The 22,052-nt window shown below is 43.9% G+C and overlaps 1 protein-coding gene across 1 annotated transcript in view; it reads left to right on the forward strand.

Moving 5' to 3' along the window:
- PAPPA (pappalysin 1) overlaps positions 1-22,052 on the forward strand; it is a 236,192-nt gene that overhangs the window by 67,827 nt on the left and 146,313 nt on the right. Inside the window, 2 exon segments of the mRNA XM_040631792.1 lie at positions 5,269-5,390; positions 12,831-13,329. Coding sequence (XP_040487726.1) covers positions 5,269-5,390; positions 12,831-13,329 — 621 coding nt within the window.

The following is a 22,052-nucleotide window of genomic DNA, read 5'->3' on the forward strand; positions in this document are numbered from 1 at the left end:
AGATAAATAAATAAATAAATACAATCTTTAAAAAATATAGAAAGGGGAATCATCTTTCTCATTTGCCATGTAAGGCAGGAATTAGAATGAAAGACGCTAAGAGATTTGACCAAGAGCCCATAGAAGGTGCTGGGAGCTGGGCTCTGACTTGTCTCGGGCCCCCACGTGCTTTCATTAAGTCCTTCCAAAACTTAAACTACAAAGGAGGTATTACCCCTCCCCTCAAAAGAGCCACAAAAGGTGGTAAGGAACTCTCATTTGCATGTGTGTGTATGTATAAATGCATATTAGGTCATCGTACCACATTAAATTTGGGCTCTACTTTTCTCCATTACCGTCAGTCCCTGAATCTAGAACCTTTGTTTGGCAGCTGGGTGGATGTGTTCATGGGGGAAGGAAATGCACTCCCTGGCCCCTATAAACCAACACCCCCCCCCAACCTTCCCCTGCTCCAGCCGCCCTCGCTGGGAGCTCAGAGCTGGGTTTGGGAAACGTCATGTGACACTTCAGAGCAGACTTTCCAGCAGCCTGTAGATTTATTTATTTTTTCTGTGGCGATGAGAAGTATCAGACTTTTGGTCAAGCCTTGGCCTCAGTTCCACTTAAAAATGGAAGTTTTGTAAATGAAGCTTCCCGTGTATGTATTTAATTTGTATTTCATAAAGCAGTTATTGTCCATTAAATAAATACCATCTGATTGTTGGAAACCTATTGGAGGGTTAATTGTTGTGTAATGAGATATGTCTCTATTACATAGTACCCTCAGCTTCAATCAATATGTTTTTAATAACCTATAGTCAGTTGGTACTTGAGGCTCATACAATAGCTATTCTGTTCAGTCTGAGATTTCATAACGGAGTTATCATATGTTAAATTAAAACTGACATTTTAGAAACATGTCTAATTAGGGTTAACAGCTACGTAGACGATAGTCTATGGCTAAAGGAAGTCGATCCGCAAGTTCAATAAATTGCTGTAAAGAAATGGAGCTATCACTCTCCCATGCCGTCAGAGTTTATGCTCATGCAGATTGGCCTGGTGCGGGGTGCACAAGCTTTGCTGGCAAGTTGTCTGCACTCTGTTCTCAGCTCCACCACTCCTGGTCTGCGGGAACTTGCGTAAGCCCTCTCACATCTCTGGTTCTCTCTGACCCTCCGAGTCGTCTTCCATAATTGTGCTTACTGCGCCTGGCTTTTGTGGGGAGCTCAAGAAACGTGGCATCTGGGATATGCTTGCACACACACTCAGTGTTGAAGAAATATTAGCTCCCATCATGTACAAAGTTTCCCAGAGCTGTTTAGCTACTTGAAAATTCTCTTTCCCTGCAAAATCTCTGGTGTTTTCCACTACATCCATCAATGCCAACCTCTCGCCCCTGGCCATCCCTACATCCTCCTGCTGTTCCTCACATCTGTGGTCTAAGAGAATACAAGGGTTTTCCTTAAAAAAACATATTCAGATCCTCCCACAGCCTGTGTCCTCACACATGGGCAACTGAATAAATAATTCAAGGCCACCCCTGGCTTTTCTAACTCCTTTATTTTTATCTTTCTTGCAAACATGTGTTGACTGAATGGTTTCGGTTATCTGAACAATTGGTGGTGGCATATTAGAACTCTGGACTAAGACCCAAAAGACCTGGGTCTGAAGTCTTTGCACACTCATTCATTTCCTCCTCCTCTTCGGCCTCAGTTTTCTGATCTGTAAGCCAAAGGTCATCTGGCCTTTCTCAACCAAGGTCCCTATTCCAAATCTCAGAACACAGAAAATGACTCGAGTGACTGTTTTTTCAATTCTCCCAAGAATAGCACATAACGAGTACCATTCTAGATGCACAGGAGAGAAGTTAAGTCATCACACACAGTGGATATCTTAAAGAAGCGCTGCTCAGTAGGACTTCTGCAGTAACGGAAATGTTCTGTTAACTCTGCTGTCCAATATGGTAGCCACTAGCCAACTGGCTATGGAGCGTTTGAAATGTGACAAGTGTGAAACTGAATTTCTAAATTTATTTAATTTTAATTAGTTAAAATTCAAAGACCCACATGTGGCTGCTGGGTGCTGTATTATTAACAAAGACTAGAGCTTTAGGCTTTGATTCTCATGGAACGTGGGTAAGAAAGATGATCTCTTCCAGTGTCAGCATCCTGTACTGTGATTTCAGTGTGTGTGTGTGTGTGTGTGTGTGTGTGTGTGTGTGTGTGTATGAGACTGTGTGTCTATGTAGATACAGGTGCAGATAAAAATCAAATAAATGCCAAAAACATTTACTCCCTGGATGTGTAGGATACTGCCTGATTTTGGTAAGGCCTGTGTCTACTCTGCGACTTTACAAACTATGAACTTGGCATGATTACTTTGTACTCATGATCTTCTATTCCTAATCTGTGAAATGGGAACATCACCCACTGCCCAGAATCACACCATTGCATTTCGTTGCTGACTTTGCCTTTACTTTTGTCCTTCTTTTCTCCATCCATGTTTCATTCAACATGAAGACCGATCTTTTTAAAATGTAAATTAGGTCATGTCACTCCCTGACTTAGAGTGGCTCCAGTGGCTTCCCATCTCTTCTATGTACAATCTCCAGGTGGTCTGCTGGACCTCCCGTGATCTGGTCCTTGCCTACTGTCCAGCCGCCTCTCTTAACACTCCTTCCTTCATTCATGACTTCTGTTACTCAGACTTCCTTTGGGATCCCTATAGGCCAAGCCTTTTCCTGCATAGGTCCTTTACATACCTGAGACTGCCCCTGCAATGCTTTATATCCACTCTTTATGTCATCCTTCAGCTCTCACCATAGATGGCATCCCCTCACTAAGGTCTTTCATGACTATTTCAATTTTAATTGGCCCAGTGCACCTCCCCCATCAGCATTCTTGCCTACATCGTCCATTTACTTTCCTTCTAGAACTTAACGAACCCATAATTTTATATCTGTTTACTTATCTGTTTATGTACTATCCACCTGGCTGCAAGCTCTATGAGGTGTACGTAGCACACCTGATTGCCTTCTCCTTGGATAGTCAAAGTCTGGTACTTGTACAGCGCTGGCAACTAGAGGCGGTTCAATGACTACTCACTGAATGAACAGACAAAACAGTGAATGAATATGTGAATCAGTGGTTGAATATGAAGGGAGGTACTTTGTGGAGCTCTGTGCAAACAAGGCATGTTTACTGTCAGGTGAATGATGGTTTAGTCACTCATCAAAGTATTTATTAGAAACCTAGGATGTGTCAAGAACTTAGTGAAGTACAGGGGACTATATAACCATCTTCCAAAACAAAGCATCTAAAGAAACAGAAAGAAAGTCTCAGTGGTCATTAAGGTTCGTGTGGTTCTTGACTCCAGCCCAGAACTTTTATAATCTCATAGAGCCAGCCATGTGACCCTGAGCTGGTAGGCATGGATTGTGGTCATTGTAATGGAATTCTGCCCTTCAGAGTGAGGACGTTTGATCTCTGCTCCTCATTCCCCACCTGCAAGTGTATTTCTATAATTATTATTGCTAGTCCAGGAGTAACTCATAGATATTCAAAATATATAGAAAATTCAGAAAAGCAGAAGGAATAGAAAGGGGGTGTAGTCATCCTATAGTCATTCTACCACCCAGAAATTGCTGTTGATATTTTGTCTTATTGAAGTTATTTGAACAGCATTGAGGAGCTGCTGTAAATTCAGTTTTGAATATGATTTTTTTCACTGAACATTGTAGCTAACACATTTGCCATGAGATTTCATGGAATATTTTTGTAATGACTGCTTTTCATTTCATTGAACATACTAATCTTAGGCGATTTCACCATTCTCCTTTCACTGGATATTAATGTGCTTGCAAAATTTCTACCTATGTATGATTTCATATTAATGATGATAAAACTGAGGATGCAAAATCTACAATTTGAGAGTCTAGACTAGGTTAGTTATGAGTCTTAGCAACACGTCTGAGTGACTGGTATTCATCCATCTATCTATCCACCCATCCAGTCACCCCCTCCACCCATCCATCCATCCATCCATCCATCCACACACGTACCCATCCACCTACCCACCCATCCACTCATCCACCCATCTACCTGTCCACCCATCCAGTCATCCTCTCATCTACTCATCTATCCATCCATCCATCCATCCATCCATCCATCCATCCATCCATCCTTTACATATGTTGGCCACCATATAAGCAGATAATCAGGAGAATGATCTGTTCAGTTGTAGGTTTGGGGATGAGCTCCCTGGCAACTGTGTGGAAGAGGAATGGGGAACACCAGCAGACTGTTGCTCACCAGCATACTCTTTCTTACCATGTGAACCCAGGGCCTACAGAGCTTCCCTATGAAGGGATGAAGGGGAAGCTATAAGGCTCCTCCATTGCATCTTTCAGGTAGCTAAACGATAAAGATCCTTCGAGGAATGATGAAAGAGGTATTGGCAGGTTCATTGCATTTTGAGAAATAATGGGCTGATCCCTCTCCCCTCCTGGCAGCTGTCTCCTAAACAGATGCCAAATCTGGAGAACAAGCAAGATCCCAGAGGCTGTTGTGGCTAAAGGGAGATTGAATCCAGATACGTAAGACACTTGACAGTAGAGGAAGCCACCATAATATTCCACTTCTGGGGCTCTTCCCTTCAAGGGATTGGCTTGCCCCTTGGAAAGCTGCTAAAATGAATTAGATGACATGGTAAGGAAACTGCTTTTGATGGTTAAATCAGAGGTGATTCATCCATCCCCAGACTGTCAGGCCCGGAAGGTTCTGTAGGCATCATCTGGTTCAGCCAACTCCTTTTCAGATGAAGGAACTGAATCGTGCCTTCTTTTTATTTAATACCTAGGACACAGGATGGTGCCTGACACATGGGAGGGACCTGATAAGCACTGTTAAAAGAATAAAATTTGAGGTCAAATGGAACTAAAGATTTCTTTACAACCACATATCACATCCTCAGTAGAGCTTTGGACGTCTGATGAAACTAAGATTAGTATGGGTAGTAAGTCTCTGGCCTGTTGATTCTGTGCTGCTTGAAATTAAAGCAGTGTATCTACCATTAGGACAGAAGCCACATAAGCCTGAACAAGATCTTTGCTGGGCGATGGGGAAGAATTTCTCTCATGGTCGTATTCTGGAAACTTCGGCAAGGATAAGGAGGATGGGGTAGCGTGGAATTGTTGTGTCTTCTGCCCTGGTGCCTTTGGCCCAGCCAGATCAGGAGCTCATTCAACTGTTCCTAAGTCGGTGCATTTCCCTTCTTTCCTTGGCCTCCTAGAGAATTGGGATCAGCATGTGACCTTTGCCTGGAAGGGAGAATCCTGGTGCAGTATGCCATCAATGCCTCCTCCCCGATGCCCTGTGGCCCATCAGGACACTGGAGTCCTCGAGAAGCAGAAGGTAAGCCAGCCTGGAAGCTCATTTACAGGTTGGGGTGCAAAGAGCAACTCTTTTGATGTAGATGGAGCTTTATGATTTTAACAATCTTTTCTGCATACTATCTCATTTGATCTTACGATTGCCTTGCAAGGCCAATGTATTTTATTTTTGTCTTTTTCCCTAAGCTTTACGGAGACATAATTGACATATAACATTGTATAGGTTTAAGGTGTACAAAGTGATGACTTGATACACGTATTATGGCACTGTGATTATACTGCAGTAAGGTTAGTTAACACATCCGTCATCTCATACTTTATGTTTGTTTGTGAGCCCATGTAAGATCTACTCTCTAGGCAATTTTCAAGTATATGATGGAGTATTGTTCACTGTAGTCGCCATGGTGTAGATAAGAACTCCGGAGTTTATTCATCATACAACCGGAAGTTTGAGCCCTCAGCCCAGGATCAAGGCCAATATTCATGCATCAATTCAGCACGTGTCTTTTGAACTCCTGCATTTTCCTAACTTTACATACGAGGAAACAAAGATGCTGAGATACTAGACGAGTGCCTGAGGCCGCACACCTGATAAAGACATGGCGTGTATGTGTGTTTCTATATGGCTCAGACCCTGACGGCCTGTCGGTGCACAGAAGATCACCTTAGAATCAGCATACATACCTGGGGGAGGGGGTCAAGGTTTCAGTAGTCTTTGTCTTCTTCAGTTGTTGCTGGGGATATCCAGGGCATCCACACACATGCCACGACTATCCTTCTCAAAGTTTCCTGCCAGTACCCTCCTTTTTGAGATCCATCTATCAGCAGGACACTTGAGGGAAGCACCTCATCATTGCCACTGTTGCTGGGCTCTCCCCATGACCAGACCCTCCCCTGCCCAAGGGGTCTCCCAGGCCCTCCTAGGGGCCAGCAGTCTCTGTGTGCTCTTATGGCCCCACTCGCTGCCAGACCCACTGGGTTTTCTGCAGAATTTAAGAGAGTGCCTTTCACCTGATGCTTTGTTCCACTGGCACTTGGCCCTGACAGCAGCCACTTAGAACTTAGAGAATCTTACGGAAAGTTGCCTACTCGGTTTCCTTCCGTAATATCCCCTTCTTTAGGGCTCACTTCTAATGTCTGAAGCCTGGCTGGCAGAGATCCTGTGTTCTCCCATGCCCTCCCTTGCTCCCAGAGACTTATCTTAGAACCAGCCCCCGTCTCTCTTGCTCCTGTTCAGGGCAGCTCTCGTCCACGGTTCCTGGGTGTGGACACCAGCCCATCAGAGGGAGCAGAATCTGATCCCTCCCTGAGGTTCAGCAAGAACTCCCCCCATTTTCTTTTATATTTTTAGAAAGAAGGTTGAGAAGAAAAAGCCAGAGAATAAAGCAAGGGAGAGGGATCAGAGAGGAGAGTGAAGGAGAAAAATGACAGCGCTGTACTTTGTTATCTTCTAAAGTAGCTTAAAATAAAAATGAGAGCTGAACTCGGGAACTCTAAACAAATCCATCTGGAATGTAAAGCGAGAGGGATGTCTGGGAGAAGCCCTCAGTTCAGCCCCCCAGGATCACAGGCTGTCAGACTTGGAAGGGGGGCCTGGCTCATCCAGCCCCGGTCCCCACCCAGTGCAGGAATCCCCCTGCTGCCCTCCCTCACCCTGGCTCTCCTAGCACCTGGGCCTTCCGTTCTAACTCCATTTGTTAGAAAGTATTTCCCGAAATCTCCAATCATGACTTTTCCATCCCAGCGGAACCCATGTTGGGTTCTCATGGAAGAAAGCGCATGTCTCTGCCCGCTGACAAACTGTGACCGTGCAGAGTGAACCAGTCTCATCTATGGCCACCAGGGTAGCTGTGTGCCAGGCGCCCTGCTGGGTACGTGGCCAAGACAGAGCTGACTGTCTCCCGGGGAGTCCGATGAGTAAAGGGGTGGTTACCATCGGGTGCAACGAGGCCCGTGGTAACTGAAGCACAGGGTGCGGGGGAGATCAGAAAGAAGCTGACCTTGTCCAGAACTGAGACATAGACCACCGGGGAAATGTCACCATCCCAGTGAACAAGGCACATTTGAGAACATGAAAGAAGTTTGGTATGTTTAGAGCAGTGTTCTTTTTTTTTCTTCCCCCAGTGTGATCTGGAGGCTTATGGGGTTCCTGGAGACTTTGTAGGGTGTCCTCAAAGCCCCAAATTATTTCCATAATAGTGCTGTGATATTGCTTACCGTTTTCACTCCCATTCTCTCCTGAGAGAGCAGTGGAGCTTTCCAGTGGCTGTGTGGAATGTGATGTTATTACTGCTCTGATAATTAATGGAGCACAAGCCTATGTGTTCTTGTGTTTTAAAGTTATTCAGAGTTCGTTTATAACATGGTAACTACCAGTAGATATAACCCACATAAATGAAAGCTCTTCAGTAATGCTATGAGAGCTTAAGTGAGTTTGGAGCAAGAAGCGTGAGGCGTGGAGTAGAGGGAGGTTGGACTGGGTGTTCTATGACGACTGGATGAGGATGGGTTTATACTGAGGGCAGCAAAGAGCCACCTCATGCCTTCTTGGGGGTCTGGGGCATGGTGTGATGTATGTGTTATAAAGATTGTATGGGCTGCTCTGTGGTGAAGAGCCTGGGGACGGGTGTGCTGGAGGAAAGGGAGCAGCGGATTGGCTGTCGCAGGAATCCAGGAGAGGGATGCTGGCGGCCTGGGTGTGGCCTGCGGCAGTGAGAAATGGAGAGAAGTCAATGGACCTGAGAGATACATGGGAGGTAGAATCAGCAAGATTCTCCCCAAGACTTCTCTGCCTAAAACCAGCTTGGTTTGTTCTGCCCGTTGTGTGAATGAAATAATTTCCAGACATCGCCCTACACCTCCATCCTACCCAGCTGTCAACTGGTTAAGTCAGTTCTTGGTGTGCTCCTGACCCTCTTAAAGCATGATAGGCAGAGTAGAGTTCAGCTGGAAGTACTGAGCCCCCTGGTTCCCTGAGCTGGGTCAGGCATGCAAGGAAACCCAGCAGCCTTGGGTCTTCCTTCAGGATATGTAAATTTGGTGCACGCAGGCCAGGAAAAGACACAGTTCTTTTTTTAGAGCATCCTATTACAGGCTCTGTGATCCTTTTGGCTCAGACCCTTTTAATATCCTTGAAGAAATAAACTTTTCCATGAGCCAAACTCTGCAATTTATTTCTCAACTCATTTTCATCCTATTTATCTTTGCGTGTTTAAGTTTTTGGACTTCCCGAACTAACATAAAACTCCCAAATCCATGAGCGATGCCAGACATATCTTTGGGGTATGGGAGGTGAAGGGGGCTGGACCTTGGTCCGAGCCCTGCCATCAGTGTGCTCTGTGCCCTTGAATGAGTCACTTAGCTTCTCTGAAGGTAACATCTCAAGCACAGAATAAATGTCCTCTCTAGCTCTGATATTCCATGGAGCTGTAACCTTTTTAACCCCATATTAATAAGATGGAGGGTTTTTTTCATTTAACAAATATTTATTGCCCATCCACTATCTTCCATTAACTCCATTCCATGAACTTCAGGTAAATACAGTCACAGAAAATTCTTGCCTTTGGCCACAGAAAATGGTTGGATGCAAAAGAAACCCTGTTTTCCTATCTCTTGAGCAAAAACTGTATTTCGTGGATGACTATTTCCTGAGGGGTTCAATACCGTGGACACTTGTCACCCAGGACTTTGATAGCTAGATGCGATCAACTCAGATCTCAATTCAGATCACATATACAAACATATAATGCATTGCAAGTGTTGGGTTTTCCATGAGAGAGGAACATGTGGCACTAGCTGTTTTCATTTTTATAATTTGTGTGAGTCCTTCCTCCATGTTTCTTCCCAGAATATTTCAGGTGTGTTGAAGTATTCATCTGGAAGAAACTTGGCACCAAGTTTTGAGGACTATATTTGTGTCGACAGCTGCAGTGTATATACACAAAGATATAGAATAGATGTCTGTACGGATCTTCATAAACGTAAATTTAAATCAGCATAAGTATGTATACATATATTTCATACACATATATGGCCTCGTTTCTAATGGACAGCTTATATAAACATGTAACTTTTCACTTAGTCACCATATATACAAAAGGGTATGTATTAACAGTGAAGTAACGGTACCTTTGCGCTTTTCTTCCTGCCTCCTTCCTTCTTACTTTTTCCCTCCCTACCTCCGTCCTTCCTCCCCACGCCCCCGCCCCCCACTTCCCCTTTTCCTCTGCCCTTCTCCTTGCCTCACAACCATGCTTGGTCAACTTTCCAGCCTTGTTCTTTTTTCGTCTTAGACACTTTGGTTAGTCCTCATCTCCGTTGATGTTCCCTTGTCCAGGCCACAGGTGTGATTATCTACATGAGTACAGCCATTTCCCTGGTGTCAGTAGACTAGAAGCTCCATGGGGCCAAAGACCATGTGTGCAGAAACCTAGCCTAACACAGACCAGGCAGTCAATAATTATTCTTCGGATGGATGGGTGGATGGATGGATGGATGGATGGATGGATGGATACATAGATGGATAGATAGTGTCTATGACTCTAAACAGTGGTTTTTCTAAAAGACAATTCTCACTTCTGTGCTTGCAGTTTTTCACTAGCCCCCCATCCCTCTTGGTATAAAATGTCAATTCCTTAAAATGACCTACAAGACCCTTCATGATCCAGGTTCTGTTTAGCTTGCTGGACTCATCTCTTGCTGCTCTCCTGTTGTGGCCAAAAGCATAATCGTCTTCCTTCCAGTTCTCTCTCAGTTGTTCTCTTTGCTTGGACTACCTCTTCCTTCCAAGCTTTTCCCTATTAATTCCTCCTTATGTTTCATAACAGAGCTAAATATTTGTGAGCATTTACTAATATCCCAGCCCATTTGAGTTTTACAGCCCCCTGTAAGTATCATCAGAGTAGGTGATGCGATGAGAAGCTATATGGCTGATACTGTAACCCAGCTTCCATTGCTTCAAAGCTTGGCATACTGCCTGGACCAACAGTATCACATAATATTCTGCTCCCCATCAGGGAATGACTTAACTTTCTGAGTCTCAGTTCCCTCCTCTGTGAAATGATTTTTCTAAGACCTGTGCCACAGACTTACTGTCAGGATGAAGAGAGCTGAGGCATGTAACATGCTTGGCGCAGTGCCGCGTACCTAGGGGATGGTCAGTTCGGGGAGCCTGGTAGGGTTAAAGGGGTTGCTGCATTGGTGATGGTTGGACTCAGCACCCCCAAGGCTCTTCTTTACATGTAAAAGTTTATCTCTGATAACCAGACACACACAATCTTTGCTAAGAACTCCTTTCCTGTTCATTTACTTGAGTGTAATGTCCAGGCTCACCTTCCTGTCTTTCGGAAGGCATTCGGTCCCTCTGTTGATTAACAAGAAACCAAGGAGAAGACAGGAGCCAAACACATTTGTCATCTTTGCTGTCTTGCAGCTCCCACCACTGATGGTTATTTTCTCCAAGGAAGGGAGAAGGATTGCTCCATCCCTTGACAGTTCCAGGAGAAAGTGTGTAGAGGGGGTGGAATGCTCACTGGGCACTCCCCATCAGCAGGTGTCAACGTTCCGTGAAGCTCTCATTTTTTTTTTAACACCATATTAACAAGATAGAAGAGTCTTCATTTCACAAATATTTATTGAATGTCCACTTTGGTCACTATCTATGGACCAAGCGCTATATTAGATAAATGCTACCTGGCATTAGGCAGTGAGTGAAACAGGTATAAGAGATCTTACAGGATCTTGGTGACAATCAGATGAATAAATTAATGGCTAGGGAATGTGCTTCACACACATTAAAATGCTACCCTCAGTAAAGTTCAGTGAATAAGTGAGATAGATGATAGAGATAGAGAGAGAGAGAGAGATATGCCAACAACCCACAAAGCAAAGAGAATCAGAAACTCCACTGAGTTGGAGAGTCTACAGGAAGAAAAGCTTTAGCCTCACTAAGGCGTCTTATTTGTGCCTTTGGCTTAACCCACTGGTCACCACTAACCAGCCTTTGCTGCAAATAATGGATGAATCTTGCCAAGGAACTCTAGAGAGAATCCTGTAGTTCTGTCCATTTCTTCCTGCTCTGATGTGTTATGTCTAAAAAGTCTTTTGAATTTTCCTCATCCTCTTCCCCTCCTTTTCTTTCCTTTTTCTCTTCTCTTCTCCATCTCCGCTTGGTGTCTTCTCTCTTCTCCCTTGGCTGGGAAGAGACACAGAGATTAGAGGCATTTTTATAACCTTCAGTGTAATAGCTTTCCCACCCAGAATGGTTTTCTGGTTTTCATATTGTGATTCCTGTGATACTGTAACACTACCACAAAGCCATTGCAGACAGAGATTGCCTTTTCCCTTTTGCTTTAGAAATGTCTAGCATCCCACCTCCCACCAACCAGTGATGCAAAAGAAGAAAAAAAAATGTGGCTAATAGGACAACTTGAGATCTTCCATCCTCCCATCACCAGCTGATCCGTATCTCCTGCTAGACTCCCTTAAACAAATTAGGGCCAGTCACTACACTGAGTCCTGATTACTTTTCTCAGCAGTGCAAAGGAGAGCTCTCTGAGGGTCTAGGACTAATGATCTCAGCAGAGAAAAATTCAGAAGTCACTGCAGGCTGAGATCAGTGGGGATGAGGCATTGTCTCCCCAGGGAAAAAGTAGAAGAATCCCTCCTTCCTTCTCCACCCCCCGCCTCACCCAACCCTCCCCTTCCTGAGTCAGACTGGACAGAGCTCTGAGAAGCTCGGTGGTATGGAATGACCTCATGTGGCGAGATAAGGTGGCTCCAGGGCCGCCTTTCAGCTCTGTCATTCATGGTTCTAGACAGTTTCCTCCCAGAATCCTCAGTCCAAGGGGAGAAATTATCTGTGCTCGCCTCTTCTTTGCTGAAGGTTTCTAGTTCTTCTGTCATTTCAAGCAGGTTGTACTGAAAGCAGTACTACAGGGATCCTAGTTTATTTTAGTGGCCTCTGCATGCAGTAGGGAGAATAAAGAGTATGAACTTCAAGATGAGACAACACTGGGTTCTAATGCTGACCTTCACATCAAGCTGTGAGACTTTGATCAGTTCACTCCACATTTCTGAGCCTTAGTTGCCTCACCTCTGAGATGAATCTTTGCAAGAAGTAAGCAAGTTCAGGGGACTTATGGGTGTTTGGCAAGTGTGTGTCCCTCCCTTCTTTCCATCTGAGGCAGGAAAGCCTACAAGTGGGATATGAAGAAGGAAAGTTGGGGCGCTGACTCAAGAGTAAGATACTTACTTGAATGTAGCTTGGACCAAATGTTGGGTGATTCATCCAAGATCTATATTGCATGGGTGGAGACGAGCTGGGTGCTGTGCATACAGCTGATTCACAAGAACACTGAGAATCTTCCTTCTCCGTTCCCCTCTCTTTGAGCTCAAGTCAGGCCGGTCTCTCTTAGTGTCTACAGGGCTTTCAGGAACTCATACCCTCATCTCTTCTCCATAGGTCATCCAGATGTTGAACAGCCCTGTAAGTCCAGTGTCCGCACCTGGAGCCCAAATTCAGCTGTCAACCCACACACAGTCCCTCCAGCCTGCCCTGAGCCACAAGGCTGCTACCTTGAACTGGAATTCCGCTACCCCTTGGTCCCTGAGTCTTTAACCATCTGGGTGACCTTTGTCTCCACTGATTGGGACTCGAGTGGGGCTGTCAATGACATCAGACTGTTAACTGTCAGTGGGAAGAACATCTCTCTGGGCCCTCAGAACGTCTTCTGCGATGTCCCACTGACCATCAAACTCCGGGATGTGGGTGAGGACGTATGCGGCATCCAGATCTACACATTGGATGAGCACCTAGAGATTGATGCGGCCATGTTGACCTCCATTGCAGACAGCCCGCTCTGTCTAGAGTGTAAGCCCCTGCAGTACAAGGTGGTCCGGGACCCTCCTCTCCACATGGACGTGGCCTCCCTCCTACACCTCAATAGAAGATTCACGGACACGTAAGTGCACTCTCCGGATAGGGAGATGGTCAGGCGGGTGGGCTACAGACGAATATAAGGAGGCTCAGAGAGGCCTGTCCTAGGAGAAGGTTCATTACTTCTAGGGTTTCATAACCTGGCATTGATTGTAGAATTGTCCTAACAAGGCAGGGTTGGTACAGTGGAAATGGCAATGCACAAGGAACCAGAAGGCCTGGAGTTTTGGTGAGAGCTCTAATGTAATATGATGTAATCTAATGCTAAGACTCCCAGACTTCTCTTAGTTTTCCCAATGATAAAATGAAAGAGGCTGGGTGAGATTAGCAATGAAAAAGTCATGAATTACTCATGAAATGGAAAGAACTGAAGTTTGCTCAAGATTTCCTTTTTATATTTAATTGAAAAATATTTGTGCGTTGGGATTGCTTTCTCAGCGAGTGAGAAGGGAGTGGAGTTATAGCAGGTTGCCTAGAAATTGAGCATGTTTCCGCATATATATATGAGAATGTTCCTGGAAGGTGAACATAACCAGTCATAGTCTTTTTTTGGTTTCCTTTTCTGAAGTGGAAGAGAGGTTCAAACCCATTTGATCCTTAAGAGCCCTTGCAGCCCTAGGTCTCCATGAGCCTTCTGGGATACTCACGGCTTTTATGTGAGATAGTGCTTGTCCTTAATATTTATTTCTCAGGCTACCTCTTCCTCAAACATCCTCAGGATTTGTGCTTTAGGAAAGAGGCCACCTTACAGTGACCTCATTAGTGCTTTGCCTATATGCCAGACAATGGGCTGAAATCTTTGCATCTTTTACTCATTTCATCCTCTCCATAACCATAGACCAATTATCCTCTGGTTTTACAAAGAAGGGAACGACAGCTTAGAGATGTGAAGTCACTTGTCCAAGATCACATAGTTAGAAAGTGGTTAAGATCAAGTTCTATCCTGACTCCTAAGCCAGAGCCTTCAACCCGTGTTCAGTTAAAGATGTGATTCCAGCTTCTGCTTTAATCTAACAAATAAGGGTTCCTTTACCACCTACCTTGGGTACCCAGAGTCTAGGAAGTTAATCACCAAACTTTGTTGCACTTCTATGTGCAAGGGATATGGGTAGGGAAAACATTTTGAGTGCTGGAGAGAACAATAGCTCAGAAGTCAGATACCTTTTGTTCAGCCCCAGCCAGTCCACTTACTAATTTTAAATAAATCTGTCAATCTCTTTGAGCCCTACTTCCCTCTTCTGTGGGATGAAAATGCTCGCGTCGGTGGTGTCTATTCACATTTGTGGCACTTTCTTTGGTTCTAAGATGATATAAGACCCAATCTCTGTCTACTTGAAAATATTTACTGAGCCAATCTTTAATAGAAACCAAATTTTGGAGGAAACTTTTAATCTTTTTAAGAGACAGAACCACTTTCAAACACTTTACCAGCACTCCCTTTTACATGCCAGCAATTAACGTGCACATCACAAGCAGACCCTTGCCCATTCATTGACTCGGAGATGAAGAACATCTGTTCGAGAACTCAGAGGGAGCACTTGGTTTGTGTTTGAGAATGTACTTAAAATTTAAAGGATCATCTTGCCTTGAAAATATTCCATAACTCTGTCTCTTTCATCTTCTTGCTTGTCTAGAGTGGTAAAGTTTATAAATATGCATCCACTTAAAATTTCTTTATAAAACAATGGAGAGAAGAAGTCATGGATGCCTTAAACTCTCAGTTTAAACACAGCTTTCATTTTTTGTCTGGAGTGGTGCGCCTGTAAGAGCTGACATGGGTTGATAAATGTGGAGGTGTAGAAATTCAACTGAAGAAGTCAGAGCCCCCTGAGTTCCATTCCCAGATAGTCATGAATTTGTCTAGGATCTTCGGCTTGTTGCTTACCTTTTCTGGCCTTCAGAGGACTTAATCTACAAGGAGGAGGTCATACTAGACTAGGGGTTCTCAAAGGCAGGTGCAAGTTATGGGAATTTGGGGGATTGTAAAATCCCTGTGTTTCCCCAGCATCCCCTCTCTGACCCCATCCCCCCTCCCACCACCACCTCAGGTATTGACTTAATTGGTAAGAAGGATAAAGCCTGGCCAGCAGAACTTTTAAAATCTCACCAGATGATTATAATGTGCAACCATGTTTAAAAGCCACTGCGTTAAACCAGGTTCTCAAAGTGGGGGCCCAGACCAGGAGCAGCAAGACCTGAGAACTTATGGCAAGTCCGTAGATCCCAGCCCAGACAACTGAATCAGAAACTCGACTATGGGATCTTCCCAGATGACCCTCATTCTGGCTACAGTTTAATAGCCACTGCTGTACGTGATCAGTAAGGCTCAGGGATTTCCAACATCTCTTTCCCAATACTCGTTCAATTTACAAATATGTATTGAGAATATTCTGTGTGCTAGAGCGTTCACTAGCAGCTAGGTATTTCAGGGATGACTTGGCCCCTTCCCTGTAGACACTCACACTTCAGTGCTGAAGACCTTAACCACAGGGTTAAACACACCCAGTCCTGTGCCACTTTGCTTCCAGAACAACCACTATTCAAACCCACACTCTTATGCTCCATTTGTTCTTTCATTCACTCAACAGATCTTTCGTAGGCCCTGCTACGACATTTCAGACACACGGGCTAGACTGAGGCCTTCATTGACTTCCTCTATGTCTTTCTCGAGTCCCGAGGAATTTACAGGAGACCTAGGCTGGGCTACATTTCCTGACCTGAATGTTCTCTGAGACCATTTCAACTCCTTTATCTCTTGGTAATTCGAGTTCTGAACTCCAACACAAATACCTCTGTGTGTGTGTGTGTGTGTGTGTGTGTGTGTGTGTGGTGTATTTTGCTGCTTTCACATTTTTTCCATATCAAATAAATTGGCTCTTATACAAGTTCTATATAAAGACTGTTTTGGAGAAAAAGAGGAGAGAGAAAAAAAAAGCTTTCTTTTTCTTCCCTGACTCAACCCATTACATGATTCCCTTTGACCTTTGTCTTCATTTTTTTCTCTCAACAAAAATATTTATTCTTTCCTTTATCTGTACTGGAGATAGTTTCCCAAGGTATGACATTGATGAAGGGAGAGGCTTCTGTGCTTACCCAGTGGATGTTTCTAGAAGACTGATTACTTTTGGCCAGGCAGGGGAAGAAATGTGGAACCTCTCCATTCCGTGGAAACCCCTCCATTGAATGAGAAGTGACACTGGTGGGGGAAAAGGGCACAGGCATCGACTCTGCTAGTAACTCACCGTCTGCTGTCCAGACACATTGCATCGTGGCTTTGGGCTTCAGTTTCCCTCTTTGTAAAATGTGGGGGCGACACATTAAACTCTTCTCGGTGGGTGCACATTGTGCTTAGGTGACAGATGATTCATTCACATTTTCATAGTAACAGGGACTTAGCCGAGACTGTCTATAAGAATCAGTACCCAGAGGGGGCCTCACTGGTTGACTGGGGTGCCCTAGTACAATGTGTAGTGCGTGGACGGTAATAATAAAAGTAACAATAATGCCGACTATTTGCTGAGTATTCTGTCTGCCTTAAGTGCCTTCCAACTGTTTATGAGGAGGTAAAGCTCAGAGGAAAAGCTGAAGCTCCGAAAAGTGATTTAGCCGACCTAATAACAGCTGGTAGTGGCAGAGCCAGGTTTAAAACCCACATCTAATTCCAAATAACACCTTCTCAACCATAACACCGTACTGTCTTCTGCTGTAATAATGCAAAGGCAGAATTCTAGAGCTTAGACATTCATCCAAGCTGGCTAAAGTTTGAGATACAGCAAGTGGAAGACAGGATATGACTCATGAGCCACCAGCCCTCAATCAGTTAGTCTGAGAGTCCAGCAACACAAGTTACACGGCCAGTTCCTCGTGCATCAGGCTGGGAAGAAGGAGCAGGGAAGCCTCTGTTTCTCAACTTGACTGCCAAGTGCTTCTGTACCTGCCACCGTGCTCCTTGGGTCTGCATGGAATCTTTAGATTTCTCAAAGAGGTAAAGACTCATTTATACATTGCTCTTAGCATCCATCCATTCATTCATTTATTCAACATATATTTATTGAGAACATACTATAATAGAAACTATCCAAGGCACTGGGGAGTAAATGTGTAGTGAAGAGTCTGGTAGTACTAAAATAGAAAACACTGCACACAGGAATGTTCTATTATTAATAGCCTAGGTCTAGCAGAAGTTTTCTCAACTCTTGAAATTCAAGTATGATTTTCAGTTCTCTGACTACAGGGAATGTTGACTTTGCTTTCAAAAGGAAAATGTGTCAGATCAACACTATTAAAAATCCAGGGATCCGTTGTCGTGGGAAGACTTACATTGTCCATATCAGCTGCTTTTTGCCACATGCAGCTGCTGGTAATTGAGACCTACAGCAAATGTTAAACACGCACCGAAGTTTGAAGACTTAGCGTGAACAAAGAGGTGAAATTTTTTATTAATATGTTGATATCTACTACATGTTGACATCGTCATGATTAGAATCAATTAAATACGTGACTAAAATTTAAAGAAAAAGAAGTAAGGACTCTGGACAAAACTAAGCCTTTTTTTTTTTTTTTTTTTTTTTTTTTTTTTTTTGCTTAGAGAAATTGAGGTCTAAAGCAAACCAGAAACAATGACTAGCAGGTCACTCTTCATCTGTGCGTCTCTCCATCTATCCATCATCAATTCATTCAGCAAATATTTAGCGAGGTCTATCAGGTAGCATGCCCTGTGTTAGGAAGTGACGATACTGTGGGTGCCGGGACAGGCGTGGAGTCTGAGCTCGTGGTGCTCACACTGTGGGAAAAGAGAGAGGAAGCAGTGTCACTGCAGTAGAGTAATGCCCTGAAGGCAGAGACAGAGACAGAAAAAAAGTGGCTTCTAACCCAGACTTGGAAGAACCGAGGTACAATTAAGGAATTCAGACTTCCTGAGGATTGGATTTTTTTTGCCTGTTTGTCTGCTAGTGCTTTCCAAGTGCCTAGAACAATTCCAGGCACAAAGGAGACAGTGAATATTTTTGAATGGCTGTTAGATGGAGAATGGGAAGGAGTTTAGTGGTTGAAGAGAAATGGAGACGCTCTGATTGACTGAGTACCTGCTATATGTCCAGAACTGACTAAGCGTGTTCTTTAAGTAATCTCATGATTTGATCTGCACAGCGGCTCCGTCATGTAGGTGGTCTTCCTCCCGGGTAGAGATGAGCACCTGGCACTCAGGCTTCGAACAGCGATCAAGCTGCCTAGCTGGGGTTGTCTGTAAATCCGTCAGCTCCAAAGCTAGTGCTCTTAGTCATTTATTCTCTGGTTGAACAGATATGTTTGTGCCTCTCTCTTAGGATTTTTTATTTAGAACAAGAAATGTTCTTAGAAGTCACTTCTCCCAATTGGCTTATATGTGTATCTCAATTAATTATTCTATTTTTTTCTCTCACGTTCAGAACTGTTAACCTGCCAACACAATCTCTGTCTATTTTGCCTCAGCTTCTTGGCATTCTTAATATAATTCTTAGGGGAAATGAATAAGTATAAGGAAAGGACACATTTATATGATCTGGGTGGAATTTCTCGTGACTATGAGTCCAAATTTTACAAATCAGATCCTAATCAGACTCTGGACTCTACATGCTGAGAAACCCCAGCAACCAGCTCAAAAACTTGAGTTCATTTTTAAGATTTTTTTTTTTTTAAATTTATATATTTGACAGAGACAGCTAGCGAGAGAGGGAATACAAGCAGGGGGAGTGGGAGAGGAAGAAGCAGGCTCCCAGCAGAGGAGCCCGATGTGGGACTCAATCGCGGAACGCTGGGATCACACCCTGAGCCGAAGGCAGACGCCTAACAACTGCGCTACCCAGGCGCCCCAAAAAACTTGAGTTCATTTATCAGTCCATTCACTCAGCAACTATTCGTTGATTCCCATCATGAGCCCAACTACTTTCTAGGCATTAGGGATGCAGTAGTGAACAGACCAGGAAAGGTCCTTGCTCTCATTGATTCTTTCAATGGAGCTGGGAGACACAAACCAGAAACGATTGCATAATATCCCAGTTGGGTAGGATTTAGTGACTTTAGAGAAGTGGTGAGGGAGGGCCTCTGATGAGGTGATATTCAAACGGAGACCAGAAGTGTTTCTTAGTGATTCATAGTAAAGGCTAGCTGAACTGCCACCACTGGGATTCTAGCCTGTTTGGAACATGGGTGTCTTATAACAGGATCCTTGGTCCTTGATCACTGTTTGGCTTGTCTTGTATTTAACTGTGCACATGTTTTTTTTTTTTTTTTTTCCTTTTTTTTTTTCTTTTCTCTCACATGGTTCAGATTCTTAAGTACAAAATTTAGCATGCTCATATGTGACAGAATCAGGGTTCCATGAATGCTTGTTGAATGAATGAGTGAAGAATGAGTCAACAGTAACACAAAGTGGAACCCCTCGGAATATGGGTCTCATGCTTCCAGATCTTAGCCATAACATTGACATGCGATGCCACATTAAGCCTCAGAGGATTGGGAAAGTTTAGACCAAATCAGGGTCAACTGAAGGCATATGTGGCTATCTCATGCTGTTTCTATGGCTCTCAAGCTGAGTCACCACTTCAGTGTTTTTCTTAGTCCCACTTCTTTTCCTGGCTTTCTGTATGTCACCCAGGCATCCATTCTTTGTTCTTGTATGTGTCCAGTTGTTAATTCATTCATCAAACAAAGAGTGCAAGTCAAATATAATTGTGTTCAGTAATACTTGTTGTTTGGTTTAACAAGTATTTACTAAGTGTTTGTTCTGCGCAATAGACTATGTTGGAGCTAGGAGTAGAGCCCTGATTCCTGGCCTCATGAGCACACAGTTTAAAGGGATTGAACAGGCAAGGAATCAGGTGACTGTTCTGCAGCATGGAAAGCACTCTAGTGCAAGGAGCACAGGGGGCTGTGGGAAAACATAGGAAAGGTATCTACCCCAGCTTGAGGTGGTTAATGAAGGTTTCTCAGAAGAAGCAGTGTCTAAGCTGGGCCCTGAAGATGACTAAGAGTTGATCATTGAAGAGGTTTGCCCTAGTACAGGTGGTTGAAACCAGGTGGTTCTCAGCAAACATTGATAAAGGAATGAATGAATGAACGAATGAACCAACCAACCAACCAACATACTCTACTCTATAACAGAAGAGCATATTCGGTCACAGACCGCACATGGAGTTTTGAGGGAGGAACGTAGTAATCTGGGCTATCTAGCCACTTCGGTTCCTAAATCTGTTTCCCTCCTTTGAAATGCGATACAGTACTCCATAGTGGGAATGTGCTACGAGTTATTTAGCTGTACCCCTAATGCTGGGCATTTACATTATTTCATACCTTTTTCTGTTACAAACCAATGCTGTAGTCAGTACTCTTAACAGGAACTTCCTTGTAGGGACGTGGGAGCATTTCTCTAGAGTTGATACTGAGAAATGGTATTACTGGGTCGTCATCTGTGGGCCTTTTTCGTTTTAGTGGTACAGCCTCTGGTATTCTGAGGGGGTGAACTAGCTCACATCCCACCAGCAGTGTGTGGCAGGACCTACTGTTCCTCGCTGTTACTGTTAGCTGGCAAAACAAAAATGCTTTTGTCTTTGTCCATTTCATGACTGAAGACGTGGGCTCTCATTTATGGTCTTGTGATTGAATATCCTGAGTGAGCTTCTTTTCAAATTCACTGGATAGCTACACTTTCTCTTCGGTGACTTGTCTATGAATGTCTTTAATTTATGTCTGGCTGTCATGTCTCAGTTTTCCCATCTGTTACCCTGGGGGTTTAGTGTCAGCACTCCTGCTTATCCATCAGTGTTACTGGAATCTAGGGTAAAAAGGTAGTCAAGAGAGAACTAGCATTTATGAAGAAGTTACTCTTTGTGTAATCATTTACACATTGATACATTTTTCAAATGCTGATTTAATGTGCTCCCTGGCTGGGAACCATGTCACATTCAGAAAATACAATGGATAAGGAAAACCAGACCAGTTTCTGCCCTCCGTGGAAACTAAATCTGCGTTAACACCATCACATATGCAGGTACCACCCACTACTAGTAGCACTAACATCACTACTACTAACTACCATGTAGTGGATACTTCAAATATGCTCAGTATTTTTATAAGCCTACCAATGAGGTATAGGTATCCATATGCCTTATTTTTAGATGGGGAAGCTGAGACCCAAAGAGGTAAAGGCATTTCTTTAAGTAAGATCTCACCATTAATAGATGTGAGAGTCAAGTTTTACATCTCCTTGCCTGACCCTCAAAGGCTGTTCCTGGCCAATTATGGAGCATAATCATTGCTGTGAGAGGCAGAGCATAAAGTGGCATTTTGATGGATGGAGAAAGTAGATATTTCAATTAGCTTTTCTTGTTTCTAAGGAGCAATAGAATAAGTACACAAAAGAGAACCAATATTTTCCTTTGTTTTTTTTGAACATTTAAGTAGATGAGGAGGAGGAGACTGGATGAAGTGGGGAGATTGTCAGACCAGTGTGGTTTCCAGTCATGTCTTGCTGACATGCATGCGTCAGGTCAGACCTCTTCCTGAGTCGGTCCTTCTTCCATGCCAACCCAACGTGGTCTCACCTGCATTCTGATCTCCTGCCCACCGGGACTGAGGAGCAGCGTCAGGAGTAGAGCCAGCTCTCCAAGCCCAGAACAAATGCCTCTGTTCCTAGCCCAGGCTAGCAGGTTATATAGTCAGCGCAATTTTACTCTATTTCTAGAAGCTGGGCATCATCTACCTATGACTCCC

The sequence above is a fragment of the Ursus maritimus genome, unplaced genomic scaffold (genome assembly GCF_017311325.1).
Source record: "Ursus maritimus isolate PB19 unplaced genomic scaffold, ASM1731132v1 scaffold_17, whole genome shotgun sequence".
NCBI lineage: Eukaryota > Metazoa > Chordata > Mammalia > Carnivora > Ursidae > Ursus > Ursus maritimus.